The sequence below is a fragment of the Eurypyga helias genome, unplaced genomic scaffold, assembly GCF_000690775.1.
Source record: "Eurypyga helias isolate BGI_N326 unplaced genomic scaffold, ASM69077v1 scaffold18486, whole genome shotgun sequence".
Taxonomy (NCBI): Eukaryota; Metazoa; Chordata; class Aves; order Eurypygiformes; family Eurypygidae; genus Eurypyga; species Eurypyga helias.
In genome coordinates, this window is record NW_010256202.1 from 1 (window position 1) to 16823 (window position 16823).

General features: G+C 46.1%; 1 protein-coding gene across 1 annotated transcript; it reads left to right on the forward strand.

Annotated features, from left to right (window-relative positions):
- Positions 1 to 300: 300 nt before the first annotated feature.
- On the forward strand, positions 301 to 16483 carry LOC104511122 (alpha-1,2-mannosyltransferase ALG9-like; the record flags this gene model as incomplete). Its single annotated transcript, XM_010153598.1, has 5 exons — positions 301 to 470; positions 1150 to 1297; positions 1592 to 1721; positions 6958 to 7088; positions 16218 to 16483. Coding segments are annotated over 5 exons (703 nt in total), but the record flags the coding sequence as incomplete, so codon positions are not given.
- Between the last annotated feature and the right edge of the window lie 340 nt (positions 16484 to 16823).

A 16823-nucleotide genomic window follows, 5' to 3' on the forward strand; every position in this document is an offset into this window, starting at 1 on the left:
GGGAAGTTCTCCAGAAGTGCCTGAAAGGGACACTTGCCACTGGTTCACCTGGGAACAACTAAGCTGGAGGCCTGGTAGGGAGCACTTTACAGCTTACCTGGAGGCCCTCCTAGTGAAAAGAGCTGCAGATGTCTTTACATATGCTGGATGATCTGTTAAAAAACGTGACAGAACCATGCGAGTTTCGGTGCATTTTTTATGGGTCTGAATGTAAAAGTGAAGACCAAAGATGTGATGGAAGATGCAGGCACTGCTGTAAGGGCCTTATGGAAAAACAGAGTTTTGCTGAACGTATGAGAGTTGGAGTAATTTTATATTGTCTTTTTTAATCTTTCCTCAGAAATGTTACCACTTCGTATTCCAGCGCTACCGCCTGGAACACTACACGGTCTCCTCCAACTGGCTGGCTCTGTGCACTGTCTTCCTCTTTGGCCTTTTGTCACTGTCACGCTCTGTTGCCTTATTCAGAGGTTGGTATTTCAGACTTGTTCTGCGCTTTCCTGGGCAAGTCTTAAGGGCTGGCCCAAGTTGTGCTGCTTTGACTGTAGCAGCACAGTAGAAATAAGGAACCTCGAAAGTTTGGATGTTATTGTTGTAGGGGAAGGAATAAGTTCTAGTGGTCACCGTTACTGAAGGATTATGTGTGTGTATGTATGTGCACACATGTATGAATGTATGTATTCATGTATGAATCACTAGAATTAGATAAAAGTGTGCTGCCCTTCCCCTTCAGGCAGTACAAATATACTGATATAAATCCTGTACCCAGACTAGTATTAAAGCAGAGGCTTTAACTATCAAACGTACGATCCCGCTTGAAAAAGCATTTTGCCCTGTAAAATTCCACGTGTCCTTCATGGAGATTGATTAGGTATGGTCTTTCCCACCTCATCAATATTTTTGTTGCTTGCTGGTAGCCATTGGCAGTCAGGACAAGAGGATGTGAGTAAAGGTGGCGGGGTACCAGTGCTTCGACGAGGAAGGGGAGCTTTGGAATCCAGCCACTCTTCAGCACAGACCAGTTCATTTATTCAAGCAGCTGTCAGTTAAAAAATTACGTATGAACATTTTGTTGCAGTCTTTCAAAAGTAGTCATGTAAATAATCACCTATTTTTTTTAGCCTTATTTACAACTCTCTGCTTTCCTAGGCTACCATGGGCCCCTGGACCTGTACCCAGAATTTCACAGGATTGCTACTGACCCGAGTATTCACACTGTGCCGGAGGGGAGACCAGTTAATGTCTGCGTGGGGAAGGAGTGGCACAGGTTTCCAAGCAGCTTTCTCCTGCCAGATAAGTAAGTTACTTAATGTTAAAAGGTACAGTTTGGTGAGATTAATAAGGAGAGACATTTCTCATAAGTAGTACTTATGGGAGTAACCTTCAAGACCTTGTATCTCTGACACCAGAGTATCCAAAACAAAAGATTCTAAAATTTGTTTTCAGCAGTTTATGTTGGCCAGAAGCTCCTCTGGCAGGTCTGCCTACCCTCAGGAATGAAATGTCCTTGGTTATGCTGTTGTTTTCTCCACACAAAATGTTACTAGGTCCTGCATTTTCCTGCTGGGCTTTCTGACACTCTTCTCTGCAGTTGGCAGCTCCAGTTTATCCTGTCAGAATTCAGGGGCCAGTTACCAAAACCGTTTGCCAAGGGACCACTGGCCACACGGATCATTCCCACTGACATGAATGACCAAAACAAGGAAGAGCCATCTCGATATGTAAGGATTATTTTCCTGTTTTCTTTTCCTTGCTGTATAATTTGTACTAGTACAGTGCCTGTGGTTGAGTCTCCCCGTTTTTTTTCTTGTGGACCGTACAAGTTACAGAACCACAGTGGGCTTTCTGCAGCACTTGGAAATGTCTCCGTTTATGTGCATGGTTCCTGTTTGCATTTCATCTGCCTGTTTTTCATTTAAAGACCTAATAATAATAAAAAAGAAGGAGAAGAAGTAATAACTCCTCGCTATTGCAATTTTGGGTTTAGTATAGTGTGTTACTGCCGTCACAGGGAAGTGAACTGAATGAGTAGTTTGAAATCCGCCCCCGAACATGTTTGTCACTGAGCAAGGATTGAAATTTTCTTTCCTACTTTCCTTTCTATTAAAATATAAACGTATTTATCGTATTTGCAACGGAGAAGGAGGAACTTAATGTGGAAGTTGTCTGAAACAACGGAGTGACTTCAATAGGAATCTGTTGAGATAATGTGTACTGGTATATTAATTTGTTACTTTTCCGGGTTGTATTCTTTTACCTAAACAAAAAAATTAAGGGCACACATGAGTGTTTTAAAACTATTGCCAGCTAACTTCTTTGAAGTTACTTATCTGGTGAAATCCTAGCTGTGCACTGAATATTCTTTGCAGTGCACTGAGTGTTCAGCCATCCTTTTTCATCCTAAGGGTTGAATGAGAGGAACTCCCACAAGAAATGCGTACTCCTTTCTTCATTCTTTGGTGGCACCTTGGAGCGTAGCTTCGGTACATCCGTCAGGATGTCGGAAGCACTCACATGCAATGGCCCAGGTCTCTGGTTTCCGTGGGTGGGTCCATCCTGGCTGAAGGCAGTAGAGGTAGGCTTTTTTTAACGTGGTTCGTGACTTTGGTCTGTTAGGCATTGCGCTCGTGATCCGCTGACTGAAGTGGGTGGAAGGCAGTAGTATAACACGGGAGCAAGCTGTGTGGGTAAACGCAGGGATCGATCTGCCGGGTAAAAGATCTCGTGTTTTGAGCCTCATTATGTAGTTACTGGAGATGGGAAGGAGGCGTGTTCCCACCTGAGAGCAGCTGTCTGCTGCAGCGCGTTTGGTTGACGAACTCTTTGAGCGTGGCGTATTTTTAGCACAGACAGCCGTCTGGTGCACAGCCTGTGACTAACAGAGCAAAACACACTTTTGTTTCATGCGTGTTTGCCTGCGTCACCCTGCACTTTTGTTACTGCTCGTGCAAGCAGAAGGGCCTGGGACATTAGAAATTAGCTACTAAATGTCAGTGTTAAATGGGGTTTTAAAATTTTTACTTCTGACCTGCTAAGAGCACCAAGAGAACAACATCTTTTCTCAAGTGATGAGTGCAAGAATACCAGGATTTTAAAAGAGAATTTAGCAAGCCCTGGAAAGGACCATCATAGTTAATAAATCTAAATAGCTTGAGCCTGTTAGTCTTTTTGAACCATTTTTCTCCTCTTTAAATGACAATCTGAGCCATGGACAGCTTAAAACCAATCAGTGGCTGCAGAAATTGGACTGTTCTCTCTCTTTCAGGTGCACGTATTTATTATTGCTCTGCTTGAGAACTGGAGAGTAAATCTCAGTGTTTCTGTTGCTATGAGACGTGCGGGAGAAAAGAGTGATTTGATCTTCTTGTTTTGCAGTTCTTCCTTCCTTAATCACGTTGAACAGCACTTAACTTGTACTTGTCCTACTGGGGAGATGCATTTGTCTCTGAAACTGTTAAGAAAGATAAGGAATACCATCTCTTACAGAGATGGATCCAAGCAGGAGGAGTAGATTAGGCCTAAAAGCTGAGCCTGTTAACAAGTCCTGACCTCGGAGGAAGTTTTTCTTTAAACACTTCATTTTCACTTCTTTTCCAATTGCCTTTAGCTCTGAAATGTAGGAACCACCTGAAGTTTGGTCTCATTTTTGAAATATGTTTGAGTGAGCAGTACGATATCTCTAGTTTTGCTCAAAACAGTTAAACTTTGTCTGTGGTAAACCAGAGAAGCTCCTGTTGTGCTCTGTGTGGCCAGGCTAACATCCCTCCAGACAGCAGTACAGCAGCAGTCTGCCTGAGCACCGTCTCAGTACTGTAGTGTGCCTGCTCCTGTTACTCAGGATGCCATCAAATGTAGTTCACCACCACTCTGCATAATGTTTGCATCAAATAACGTAAGAGTGGGAGGAGGAAAAGGAAAGGAGAACAGCAGAGGATAGGATGTAATTTGAAATTCCTTGGAGCTCTGTTAATGAACACGGACTTCTTCCTACGAAGAAACATTTCAAGGTCTGCACACCACTGAAATCTGGTGTAAATCCCCGAATAAATGCACAGGTGCTGTGTTGGTCCTCTGACCAGGCTTATCCTTAGCTGCAGTGTAACTTGTAAGAATGTAGTGTGCTCTACATGGAATGGTAGAAGGGATATCCGTCTTCGACTTGGCAAATGATTCATATGCACTGGAACTGTCAGCCCTTTTAGGGGAGCATTTGTAATGAGAGAAGTGAGGTCAGTCTTCATGCTTGAGGCAGTAACTTGTCTTTCTGTGAATGTTTCTACATCACTTAGAGAAAAACTTGGTTAGTGGTTTGGGAGTCTTTTTGTTAATGAGCCAGAAGCTCTCTCAGGGCCCGCAGTGTTCTCACACAGTGCAAGAAGTGGACCAGCATTCTCCTCAGCTGAGTTTCCCATGGTGTAATTTCATTTGCCACTCAGCTGTGATGCCACAGAGCCATCTGGTACCCACCTAATTAAATTGTTTTCAGCCTAAATTGTTATGATAAACCCCAAGGGTGCTTCTGAAAAGTGAGTTCAAGCATGTCCAAGGAAGTTTGCTATCAAATTTTGAGGGAGAGTAAACTGAAATGTGGGATCCCTCAAGGAAGGCTTTGAGGGAGTAAGAATAAGACATAGTCATCCTGGAGAACCTCAGCTGCTTGCATGTAAGGTAACTAATGTGTAGAGTCCTTTGCAAACGTGGCTTAAGGAGACTTTAGCTTTTCATTTTTACTACTCCAGCTGAGCTGCCCTGCCTTTTTCTTCACCTTCAATGTGGTAAACTTGTGCAGTGACTAAGGAAATTTGTTTCCTCATTGAATCACCTGGTCATCACACATTACCTTTTTTTTTTTTCTTTTCTGACTTGATGAGGTGTACACACTGTTGAGGTGTGTTCTGCCATAATTAATTAAAGGGAAAACTGCCACTTGGGAGAGTGAACCTCCTAAGCAGTGCGTGTAGATCTCTCATGAAGGTCACGGGCCCTCCATGTGAAAGTCAGTGAAACCAAACAGACCAGGACTTGTTGCTCCCCAGCCTTGATCATGCTCCTTCTACCAGTCACATTAATGTGAATCTTCCTTCTGATAGGGTCCTCAGTCTTTCATCCCCTGTTGTCCTAACTGTTTGCAGAAAGAAAAAGAAATACATCCGGAGGGGTCTGTCATTTCCCAAAGGTCGGCGATGAGCTGACCTTGCAACAACTCCCCTGTAGCCTGTGCTTGAACAGCTGATGCATGACAGAGGCGAGATCACAATCTACATTCTGTTCTGGGCCCCTTAGGAATGAACAGGGACCAAGAGTTGGTGTCACCATCTGCGAGACGATATTTTTTGTGTGTGCGCACTGTCGACGGGACCAGATGGTGATGCTGTGTGATGGTGGGGCCGTGGAGCCTGGTTCCAGACAATAATTCAGCACAATGATTCGGTTTCGTTGCTGTCCTCAGAAAAAACCTTACAACCAGTTTGCACTGGGATGCATGATGGAAGTTCTTCGCCTAGCACAAAAATTCCCTTAGAGGTTGTAGCCCCCTCATGAATTTCTTTCAGGAAAGTGCAGTGTTGTATTCAGCAGAAGGTGCCCTCATTTATACCTGGGAGAGGGAAGGAAGCATGTTGGAAGCATGCGCCTGTCCTGTTCATGCACTTGGGAGTTCAAACACAGGCCTGACAGTGACAGGGGGTGTGGGAGCAGCTGACTGGACCTTTTATTTGCTCACCAGTTTCTTTGGTGTTTGCTGATCTAATAGGGCTGGGATTAGGTGGCACAAAGTGGCCCTGGGGCTCTGATGTCTCTGTACTGTACTACATTTTATTGTACAAAGCTTAATAACATGTCAGAGGCAGAATTCCCCTTCAGCAGTTGGGAATACTGGAGTGCCACAAGGACAGCTTGCGGACCAACAGAGCCAGAAAAAGCATCCAAGAATTCTGTGCGTTCTCAGAAAGAAATACTGGAGATGGAGCTTTCAGATTAATCTGATTGGAGGTGGCACAAGAGCGTAAGATAGTTGCAAGCATCAGTCCTGGTGACTTCTAGAGCCTTCTAACCCTGATCATTACTACTATTAAAAGGAGATTTGTCCTGGGGGGAGCTCAAGTCGTCTTTGTAGCTTGACAGTTCACGTTTGTCTTGGCAGAGTTTTTATTCCACAGCAGCTCCAGTGCACATCTGTAGGGGTACCTGTGAGGAGTAGGGAGAAGAGGGCAGGAGGTGGGGGCTGTTAGTGAGAAAGGACACAGGATATTCGTATATATGAGTAATACAGTCTGTTCATATCCAAGAGCACTCTCCCCAGCTGGAAGGAGAAGGTTGCATAACACAAGTCTCCTGAGGACATTGCCCGCAGCTCATTTAACTAGGAGGTCATGTTCATTTCTGTGATGTTGCTTCCTCAAATGCATTTTCATAATTTGACAGTGTGTTGCCAGGGCAGGGCAGTTACTTATGGCCTAGGCCACTGATGAAGGCATGACTATGCTGATGACAAGTCTACATGGTCTGAGAGGTGCAGTGTGATGTCCCTCTGCTGCAAGTGAGGCAGTGAGACTCATCAGTACTACAGGACAGGTTATTCAAGCACAAACCTCTGTTGCTTCGCATTAGAATGTCCTTCATTAAAGTGCTACATCCTGATTTGGGCACTGCATTCAGGATAAATGTGATTAATTTAAGACCCACAAGAATGATCATAGGGTGAAAACATGACTGCTGGGTAAAACGGGCTGTAGAGAAGACAAGAGCCATCTTCAGATAACAGAACTCCAGTATGTAAAAGCTATCACGAAGAAAATGGTGTTTTCCTTGTTCCTGATGCAAAACAAGTAGGAACAGGCATGAACTGAGACAAAAAAAGATGTACCCCCCTTCTCATTTATAGATAACAGCCTGTACAAATGAACACATGCAACCAGAAGTCTACAGGAAATAAAAGGAATATCTGTCTTTTTGCAGATTGACATTTCCAAATGCCATTATCTGGTGGACTTGGATACAGCAGCCGAAACCCCAAGGGAGCCAAGGTATTCCTCCAACAAAGAAGAGTGGGTAACCATTGCCTACAAGCCATTCCTAGATGCTTCCAGGTATGCTTTACACATGTGAGAGGGAGGGAGGAAGGCTGGCAGGCCTGTGAAGTAATTGTGTTCAATCATCCGCTTGCCAAAGTACCTGTATACAGGGAGGAAAGATGTCCTGGCAAATGCTAGCTTGAAATCCAGTTTCCAGTAAAGGCAGCTTGCAGGATACAGTGAAACCTTTGTTAAACTTGTACTTGCAGTATTTATGACCAAGGTTGCTTTACAGGGTGAAGCTAGCTGAGAAGGGTGGTGAGAAGGATTAGTTTTAAAGAGAATCCTTCCTCTGCACTTCTTGCTGAAGTTACGTTTTTTGTTTTGCTTTCTAAAGAAATGAGGTGTGTCATCTCCTCCCAACACTTTTGAATCTGCTGTCTTGTTTCAGCCAAATTCAAGACAGGTATAAGTTATTCTCAAAGGCCTCTTAAAAACGTTACGAAAGGTGGCAGACAGAGAGGATGCAATCTCACCGAGCAAAAAAAGTCACCAAGGTCACACCCTTATTAGGCATCAGAGAATCCATGGAAGAGGCCTCTGTTAGAATCCGTTCTTCATCACTTCTGCTGCTCACTGAACAACTTGCTCGTGTGTCTGAACAGGAATTTTTGTGAGAAGAAGTTGAAATTGCTCTCCTCCTGGCTAACAGGGAGTGGAATCAGAGTTGTCAAACTGGGAATATTAATACATTCCTGCAGATATGGCTGTAAGGGGATGATTATTTAGTCATTTAAAGCTCTGGTCATGTTGATGTCATAACAGGACAGAGAGGCTAACTGGAAAAATCTCTGTCAAAAACTAACAGAGAGTTCAGTGCCCTCCTAATTTCTGTGTGAGACCTTATTACTTCCTAGTAACAGGACCTTCCAGGGAGGGGGCCTGGTAAAAGCAGTTGGACAGTGAGAAAGAGTGATAATGTTAGAGCTACTCCCAGGAGTGCTCTAATGTTCCCAGCTTGCTGACGCAAACAAGTTTTCTTGGCAAGGTTTTTCACGAACTATGTTTTCTGAAAGACCTGTTGTTACTTTTGGGCAGGACTTTAGGAAGGGAGAATGAGGTGGCCAACAAGTATTACGAACGAGGCAACAGAAACATCTGCATAAGAGTTTTGCAAAGGACTCCTTGTGCCGAGCATATACCCCTGAATGTGCATTTGTGCTTTGAAGACACACTGATGTGTTTTTAAAGGTGCTTTACCTTGCTATCCTCTGCTGAACAGCCAAGCTTTGATTGTTCAGACCTGATCTAAAGTCCTTTGAAGTCAATCAGGCACTGAGTCAGGTCCAAAAAAGCCTTTAAGACACCTCGGGTTAACCACGGGGATGTAATTTGCTAGGGGTGCTTTCAGAGGTAGCCTGCTGCAGAGATGCTAGCCTGCCTGATGAAAGCAAAGTGAATTACTCTGGTATTGCTGTGCATCTCATGGGCTTCTCCAGAATGTGCTGGATTCTCCATGGCTTCTTTCCACTTTTGCTCATTTTTCCTGTACTTCACTGATGTTTGGTAGAGAAGGAGTTGGTCTGTCTCACGGGGCTTTTTGAATTACTGCACTTTCAGCCCCCACCCGTAGCTCCTGAGCTTTTGATTAATGCTCACTAGAGACAGACCACTGCTCTCTCTTCTGAACCCATTTTGTACCCCTTAGGGGCTGTGCCCTGCTGAATACAAACCAGCATCTGTCTGGAAGCAACATCCAGGAGGAAAGGGGAGGAAAGGGGATCTTTCTGGCTGCTGTCTCCTCCTTAACGAAAGATGCTGTTGCATTGGTGGGAGACTGGAATAGAAGAGGGTCTGCAGAGCATGTCCCCAGAGATCAGGCAGTCAGATCCTTAGCCTTGCTGGTGTCGCCTGTCCGCCTCCTGCCCTCCTGGCCTTGTGCTGCTTGGAAACTCTCCATCCTGTTCCTTATGAACGCCTCACAGCTGGAGCAGAGGGGAGGTGTGGTGCCTTCACCAGTGGAGGAGGCCAGGTTGTGCCAGCAGCAGGTCTGGTTTCCATCCCTGCTATTAGTACCTCCAGAGCTCCCGCAGTTTGGAGCGCTGGGCTCTGTCCCTTCAGCAGTCGGCAGGTGGGGCAGCTCGAGTGCACAGTGCTGGTGAAGGACTAGAAGGGCCTGTGCTTACCTGGGGGGGATATCATTGATGCCGAGGGATGAGAGAACTAGCAGGGCCTCCCCATCTTGTCACCCTGCTTGTCTGAGAGATCTCTGCTCCACCCGACGAAGAATAAGCCAGGAACCATGGCCTGTCTAGCGGGACAAAGGCGTATTAGTGGGCACAGCTTCCCAAGACAACTCATGGTACAGTGAAGAGCAGAAAGAGCCAACCAAGAAGGTGTAGGGTGGATGAGTGATTGAGGGGCTCACCTGGCAGTTGGTGCTCCCACAACTCTGTCCAGGTCTCATCTGGACCAAAAGTTTGCTAGCTCCCCACTTACCTCCAGGAGTTTGTTGGCAGTGAATGAAAAGAGTGAGGTGCTTCAGCTTCGTAATAGTGGTGGCAGATAAATCCCTGTGCATTGCTTTGCATCCAAATATTGGAATTTTGCTGCAACATCCATATAAAGGTTTCCCATGGCAAATGTTCCTAATGGGTCCGCTGAGCTCCTCGCTTCGAATGCGTCATAGCGTTTCTAAAATAAGACAGCATTGTTTGCTTTGCTATTTTTTTCCTGAGTGTGATTGAGTTGTAACTTGCACAAAATAATGGGTCTCAAGCAGTTCTCGGAGGGGGAAGTGACACAAGTTTTTTGCATCAGATTGGCAGCTGACGGATGAGTTAGCTAGTGGCAATTGCAGATCTGCTTAGGCACCGAAGGAGCTGCAAGGGTATGTCTCGCTCTGCAGACCCAGTCATTAGCTATTGCCCTGCTGAGACTGGAAAACCTCATTTACGGAGCAAGTACTACTAGTTTCTGTCTGTGGCTGCAGCAGTCTCCCTTGCTGCTAGTCAACCCTTGCTTTGCTCGCTTCTCTCCTTATCCCAGTCTGTAGAGTACCAAGCCTGTTAGAGTGGGCACTGCACATCCTCAGAGGGAGGATGCTGAGAGTTGCCGCTCCATAGAGCTAGAAGGTTCTCCGAGGGCATCGGTGATGCCTTGAAACCATTTCAGGGATGCAATGAGTACTTCTGTAGTCCAGAAAGTTGTTGGCAGGCCTGATAGTGGAGAAAGTATAGAAATCCCAGCAAAAACACTTCTGTGGTTTTAATTGGAGACAACAAATCCAGTGCATTATCTCTTAGGGTTGAGAATTTGATCATTTTGGGGAGTTTAGCTGCAGGACAGCAGCCGCAACACAGTTGTAACAGCATCCTAGTGCTAGAAATGGGTATGCTGAAAGGATCCCTGAGGTAGTAGATCTGTGGGGAGAGTTCTTCCCAGGGTCAGACACACAGATCTGCGGGTAGAGTCCCTGAAGATGCATCGAGAACTTCTATAATGATCCAGGCTGCTCGAATTTCTGAGCATGTTGCCTTCCCCCCCCCCCCCCCCCGCCTGCCTTCCCCAGCTCATCGGAATGACGCATATCTCAAATCTGGCACCTGCTTCCACACAATGATTTGGACATGTCCCCCGCTACCTATGAAGTAAGTGTAAAATCACTATGAAAACTCCGCTTTTTTTAATAAAAGGGAAGGAAGAACAGAGGTGTCACTTTGAACTGAACTGTGAGGGAAGCTGCCAGTATAGATTTCAGGTCTGCAGCTCAGTGGCTGCAGTGCAAGGAGCATTTGGGGGAGAAAAAACCCAACCATCCAACACCTCCCCAGCCAAACTGCAGCTCTCGTTCTTTGAAAATAAACGACCCCAGCAGTTCAATTCACTCCTGCTGAAAAAGCTTCTGGGACTCACTGCGAGTCTCACATTGACGTCAGCAAGTGCAAATGTAAATCTCAGCTGGCTCTGATAAATGGTGCTGCTAATTGAATTAGAGAGCACTTCAAGCCACCAGCTAATTATGCCCCTCAGGAAGCTGCTTTGTCCAGGTCCATTTAATTCTATATTGGCTGAGCACTCCGAATCTGGCACAGAGAAGGGGAAATATATTACAGCTCCCCGCTGAGGAGCACATATTTTCCAGCTCTTTAGGCTGAGCCGTCTGCTTGCTCCAAAAGCTCGGGTTTTCCATCAAAAACATAGTGCAAAATGAATGATTTGGTCACCTTATTCTAGTGTGTTATTACCCTGGATTGATAAGAGACTGTCTCATTCCCTTTAATGGTGCTTTCCTCCATGTTACGTGAAATGTTTTCCCTACTTTGGTTTTACAAGTAGCCAAATTACATCTTAGGTGCGTGGTCAGTACAAAATTGAACACCTAGAGGAAGTGCAAATGTTAATGTGTTTTCAAAGAGCTTTGGTCATGGACTTCCTGTGTATGCCTGCCGCTAGAAGTTACTGGGTCTTGCCCATGTTGCAGAGATCCAGCTTCCTCCTGCCTCTTCTTTCCTTTATTCCCCTCTCTTCCTTCGCATGCTTCTTTCTGAAATCTGCTCTCACTGGGGTACAAGTTCGGTTTACAAGGTGCAGTTAGGAAGAATCTCCGGCCACTGCACGTATCAAAGTGCTTCCACTCCGTGTCCATCTACAAGCCTGGGAGAGGGGACTTGACCATCTTCGCTTAGCAGTCCAGGAGGGTCTCTCTTCCAGAAGACCCGCTGCTGGCATTAGCAGAACAGGACTGTTGGGTGTCTTTCTCCTCAAGTCCCGGAGGTAATTTACAGAAACCCACTTAGCACCTAACGGCACTGTGGTCCCTGCTCTTCTGGGCCTAGTGGTAACTGTGCCCCTCTGTCCTAACTGGGAGCTGCTCTGGGTGCTGCAGCAGTTGCTCCTCTAGAACCCAAAAGAACTGGAGAAGAATTTGGACCCCCCTGGAATGTGTGGAGCACAGAAAGAGCTGGGCAGGATTTGCCTCTTTCCTGGCTCCAGCCTGGAGCCTAGCACTGGAAAAAGCTTTGCTGCATCAGTGTTCTGGTAGTATTGCACTAGACCCTTGGTGACGCAGCTTGGAGTGATTGTGGCCTTGATCTTGCTACCAACATGCTGCTTGGGAGCTCTGTGCCGATTAAAGCTACACGCACTCTCAGTCTCTGGGGGACAAATTTAGAAGCAAATGCAAATAGAACATTATATATATTCACTGTCATCTGTCATCCCAACCCCTTCCGTGTGCCATCTGTTGTCTGAGGTTGCTGAGCCTGATGAAGTGAGGTGATAGGAGGTAAAGGTTCCCTGTCTGAATTTGTCGTGACTTCCTGAGCTGTAGGTCCATCGGCAGCCGTGGTTCTCTCGGGACTGCTGATGAGACGAGGCATCCAGGCCCTTGCTGCTGTGTAGTTACCAGCAGCAGAGCGAGCAGCCTTCTGCTTGTGTCCAGTCTGAGTCTCTTGTCAGTGAGAAAGTTGCTGCTGAACAAATACAAAGGCTGACCTTAGAGCTGTGGAGCAGATATGTTGGTGTTACCACTTACCATGCCATATTCAGGTTTTCTGGGTTTTATATGCGAGATACGATTCTCTGAGCACATAAATGTTACTGCTTTTAAAGATGCCTCTTTTATTTTCTGTTCCTTTTTTTTAACCTGTGTCCTTAGACTGGGTAATCGGAACCAGTGTAATCTGGTCCCTTTTCACCTCTGTAAGTCGTCTTAGTGAAGAGTCGTTTTGCTGTGGCACCAGCACTAGCTAACACCTGGTGGAAACTCCCACTGGACCTGACGGTTCGAGTAGTACATCGTTTCACCTTGAAGAGCAAGGTGAACTTGGCTTTTGGGGTCTCCTCTGGCTCAGTGAGATTCACAGCTCTCCATTCTTGGAGCACGTACTTGTTGTTTTGGAGGAGGAGTACAGGAATGTAGATCAGCTGTAGCCTTTACGTACCAATCTGCTGTATTGTCATTTGTCACGAGCACCTTGGCATTAAGCGTGACGCCCGCTGGTGGAAAGAGCAGCTATCTTCCTGCTCCGTGTTCCTCGTCATTTTCCACCCTCGGCAGTTTTTTCTATCAGTCATTCCTGCCTCTCCTTTTTTCTTTTGATCTGCTTTTTACCAACGGTGTTTTCTCCCCGTTTCACCGCTGATAGAAATTGCGAAACGGTGAACACCGCCGTGTAAACTGCTGCTAATAAGGACTGAGTCACCAGCAAAGTGAAAAGCATGCGGAGAGCTTTCGTTTCTTAGAATTGTTGTTTGAGGCTGTCTGCAAACTCAGGATGGTTACGCTGAACTGGCTCATTTGGGAGGAGAGTTTTGCTTCTTCCAACTCCTGGAATATCCTTTTGTTCTGGGAAGCAAAGCTGAATCCTGCACGTGCTGAACCCATGCCATAAAGACCGTGTGAGCACAACTATGTGACCTGCATTGCTCCTGTATTTCAGAATAGCAACAAGTAGAAGGTATAGGGATTGTTTCTCACCAAAGGTATAAACGAGAGGAAGCAAGGACAGCATAGCAGTGCTTCTGCAGAGCTGTGAGAAGCACCAGCACTGAGGGTGAACACAGATGCTTAGGTCTGTTGCTCTACCAATCAGCCCCACCATTACTGGGTGTCCACTGCGTCGTACAGTGCTGGCCTGGGCAGGCTGTCAGCATGTAGATGGGGCCAGGTCAAGGGGACGATGTTAACAGGGTGCTGTTGTCTGACTCCTGTCAGCTCTACGTCTGGGCTGAGCGTCTGAAAGCATTTCCAGTGCTACAGACTGTATATTCAGGGCCTTGGCCATCAGCTGAAGGTGCTGCCTTCCTCTCTGTCCCTGAGCTAAACCGCACAAGGCTAATTCAACAAATTACTTCATCTTAACCCAAGCACACACCCTGAGCTCTGGGGAATTGTGCTAGTTTCTGTCCCTTTCTTACAGTGTTGCAGCGAGCTGGTGCTCGACCTTATTTTCCATTTACCATTCTTTTTTAAACAGCACCCCAAGCAGCTTGAACACAGTTGCTTTTTCTCATTGTTCTTTCTCTTTGCTAAAGGGAATTGACGTGAAACGCCACCATTCCTAGAGAGCAGCCATGGTAGCAATGGTGGGTTGTCAGGCACAGAGGAGGAGATGCCACACTAAGTTCAGCAATGACATGCTGTTCACGAGCCACAAGAGATGGAGAAAAACCAAGCACTTGTTTTCAAAGGGATGCTATTGCTTCTAGTGACTGGAGGGAGGGCTGACCTCCAATTTCCAGACGCAAGGAAATGACAGCTGTGAAAAATATTCCTTGTTCAGAACACACCAAAATTACCATCTTCTGCCTAGTTATTTGCTATTAAGAGATTCTGATTTGTACGTGTTCCCGATTCCAGCACTTCAGGAATTCACAAAGAGCAACCATTTCCAGTGATTCTTTTATTTAGGAACTTTGCTGGGTGCTTTACAATTTGTGAAGGGCCTAAGTATTATCACTGAGCTTTTTGTTCTTTGAAGTGAAGCAATCAGCGTTTTTATATCCTAGAGCAGAAGCTGAGCGCTTCGCAAAAAGCAGGCTTACAAGGCACTGGGTGTTGAAAGGAGGCAGTGTCACAGTTAGAAGTGGGACTTGTAAATCTTAGGAATTCAGATTTGCTTAGTCTCTCTGTGGGTAGATAACACTTTCTGCCTCAGTTTCCCCTCTCCAGTGAGGAAAGAGAGCTACTGTGTCTGTCACTCTGTGTCTAAAGAGGGAACGTTTCAACTGAAAAATGCCCTGCTTTGTGCTTGTATGGCACCTTATGTAACAGGACCCTGCTGCTGAGCAGGTAGATAGCACCAGTCTTTTCCTGGACGGCCTTTTACTCCCAAGTTGCAGATGATCAGGAGCTGCTTGTTCTCAGGTGAATTACAGTAAGGCTGTTGAAGAACCCTGGGAGCCTCTGGAGAGATGTAGTTCACAGTAGCAGTTCCTGCCATTGTTTTTTAGACCGCATTTTTGAAAGATATCCAGTGCTGCCTTACAATAAGCAAGCAAAACACAATTCATCCTTCTTCTGGAAAAGTGACTTGAATTGGATGTCCAGAACCTTGCTTGGCTGTGTTACCAGCATCGCTGTGTGAACTGCAGTGACCAGCAAGTACGTGCTGGGTCTGTGTACCATCCCTGACTACTTAGCATGCTGAAAATCAAATTTCAGTGCCGCTGCTGCTTTCCCAAGCTTAATGTGGATGACATCTGTCAGGGGTTGATAGTTTACCAGCAAGTTGATCGTAAGGATATTAGCTTCAGTGCTGAGGAAGCAAGACTTTGCCCCAGCCCTGATGTCACTAAGTTGCTCAAATTCTTGAAGCTTCTAGCAAGGTTCAGTGCTGCTGCTGCAGGACATTGTATTTGTCCGCTTCACATTTAAACCTGGATTTTACTAGTAGTTTGCTCAGCAAGAGAATACGTGCATTTAAAATGTACTCTGCTAGCACAGCTCCAGCAATTAGCCACCAAACAAAAGGTACTAATTTGATGCAGCCATTAAACCCTCCACGCTTGAGTACTCCGTTGGTCCAGTTGTTGCAAAATGCTGTGAAATGCCAGCTCCCAGCACTAGCCGGGCATGGAGCGAATGCTGGCAGCCGGCAGCAAACCTCCCCGTCGGCTTTAGAGCCGTCCATCCCTCTTTAATTCAATACCCTCAACAGAAGACTACCACAGGAGCAGAACTGCAAAATGCCAGTGCCCATCAGAGCTTCTCTCTGCCCTTCAGACATGTGTGGAGGAATAGGCAGCTGGAAAGATTGGGTAGAAAAGCGGAGATGACAGCAGCTAAACACGGCCTTGCTAGCTTTCACCTTCGTAGCGTGCCCAGAAGAACAGGAGGCCTGCCTGTTTGTGTGGTACCGAAGGCCCACAGGGCTGTGCTGTCTGCTCCTTGGATAGTGATATCCGGGATCTGAGAGTCTTTCAATAATTACACCACCTTCCTGCCCTCTTTCCAAGTGTGCATGCTAAAGAACTGGGCAGGCTGCTGCTCTTAAACTGGTGATGCTGGCACAAACAGCTTTGGTCCCACCAACGAGGAGGAAACAGGACTGGGCTTCATGTCATGTGCCTGAACCGTTAGCATTCCTCACGTCACTGACTCACCAGCCCAAATCTTTTGCAAAGCCTCATTTGTATCATTTTGAACATGCTGGCTAATGGGCGCTTTAAGGATGATTTGTTTTTCCTTTCTGGTTTCAGGTCCTCAAAGCTGCTGCGTGCATTCTACGTCCCTTTCCTCTCAGAACAGTACACGTGGTATGCAAACTATACTATTCTGAAATCCCGGAAATCGAAGCCAACCAGGAAAAAGATGGGAGGCTAGCAACACACCTGGGCAGCAAAACCAAAAGCATCTTCTGACATTCTTGGACAGCTGCCTGAGCCATCTTCAGTTCCATTTTTGAAAGATTGCGCTTGTGAGATTCACTAATAAAGGTTTTGCATGAAGTGATTTTGCTCTGCAAGCTTCCAGCTGTGGACAGGGTGCATCACCTGCTTTCAGTTCTCAGTGTCAGGTCTCTGCTCTGCCTACACAGAACATACTGGTAAGAAACCATTTGAAAATCCAGCAGCCACCTACAAACCTTTTATCCCTGCTGCTCCCTGTATTATTATCTATTTCACCGGCGAAGAGGAAGATGGAGAATAAAAAGGAATGACAGTATGAAGTTCTGCTCCAGGTGCAGCGTGGCACTGGGAAAATCCAGCTCAGCCTTTCTCTCTCATCACCACCCTCCCGCTGTCATCTGCTTAAGTAGTGCTCGCCTTCTCCTAGGGAATTTTTCCAGGTAACAATGTTTACAG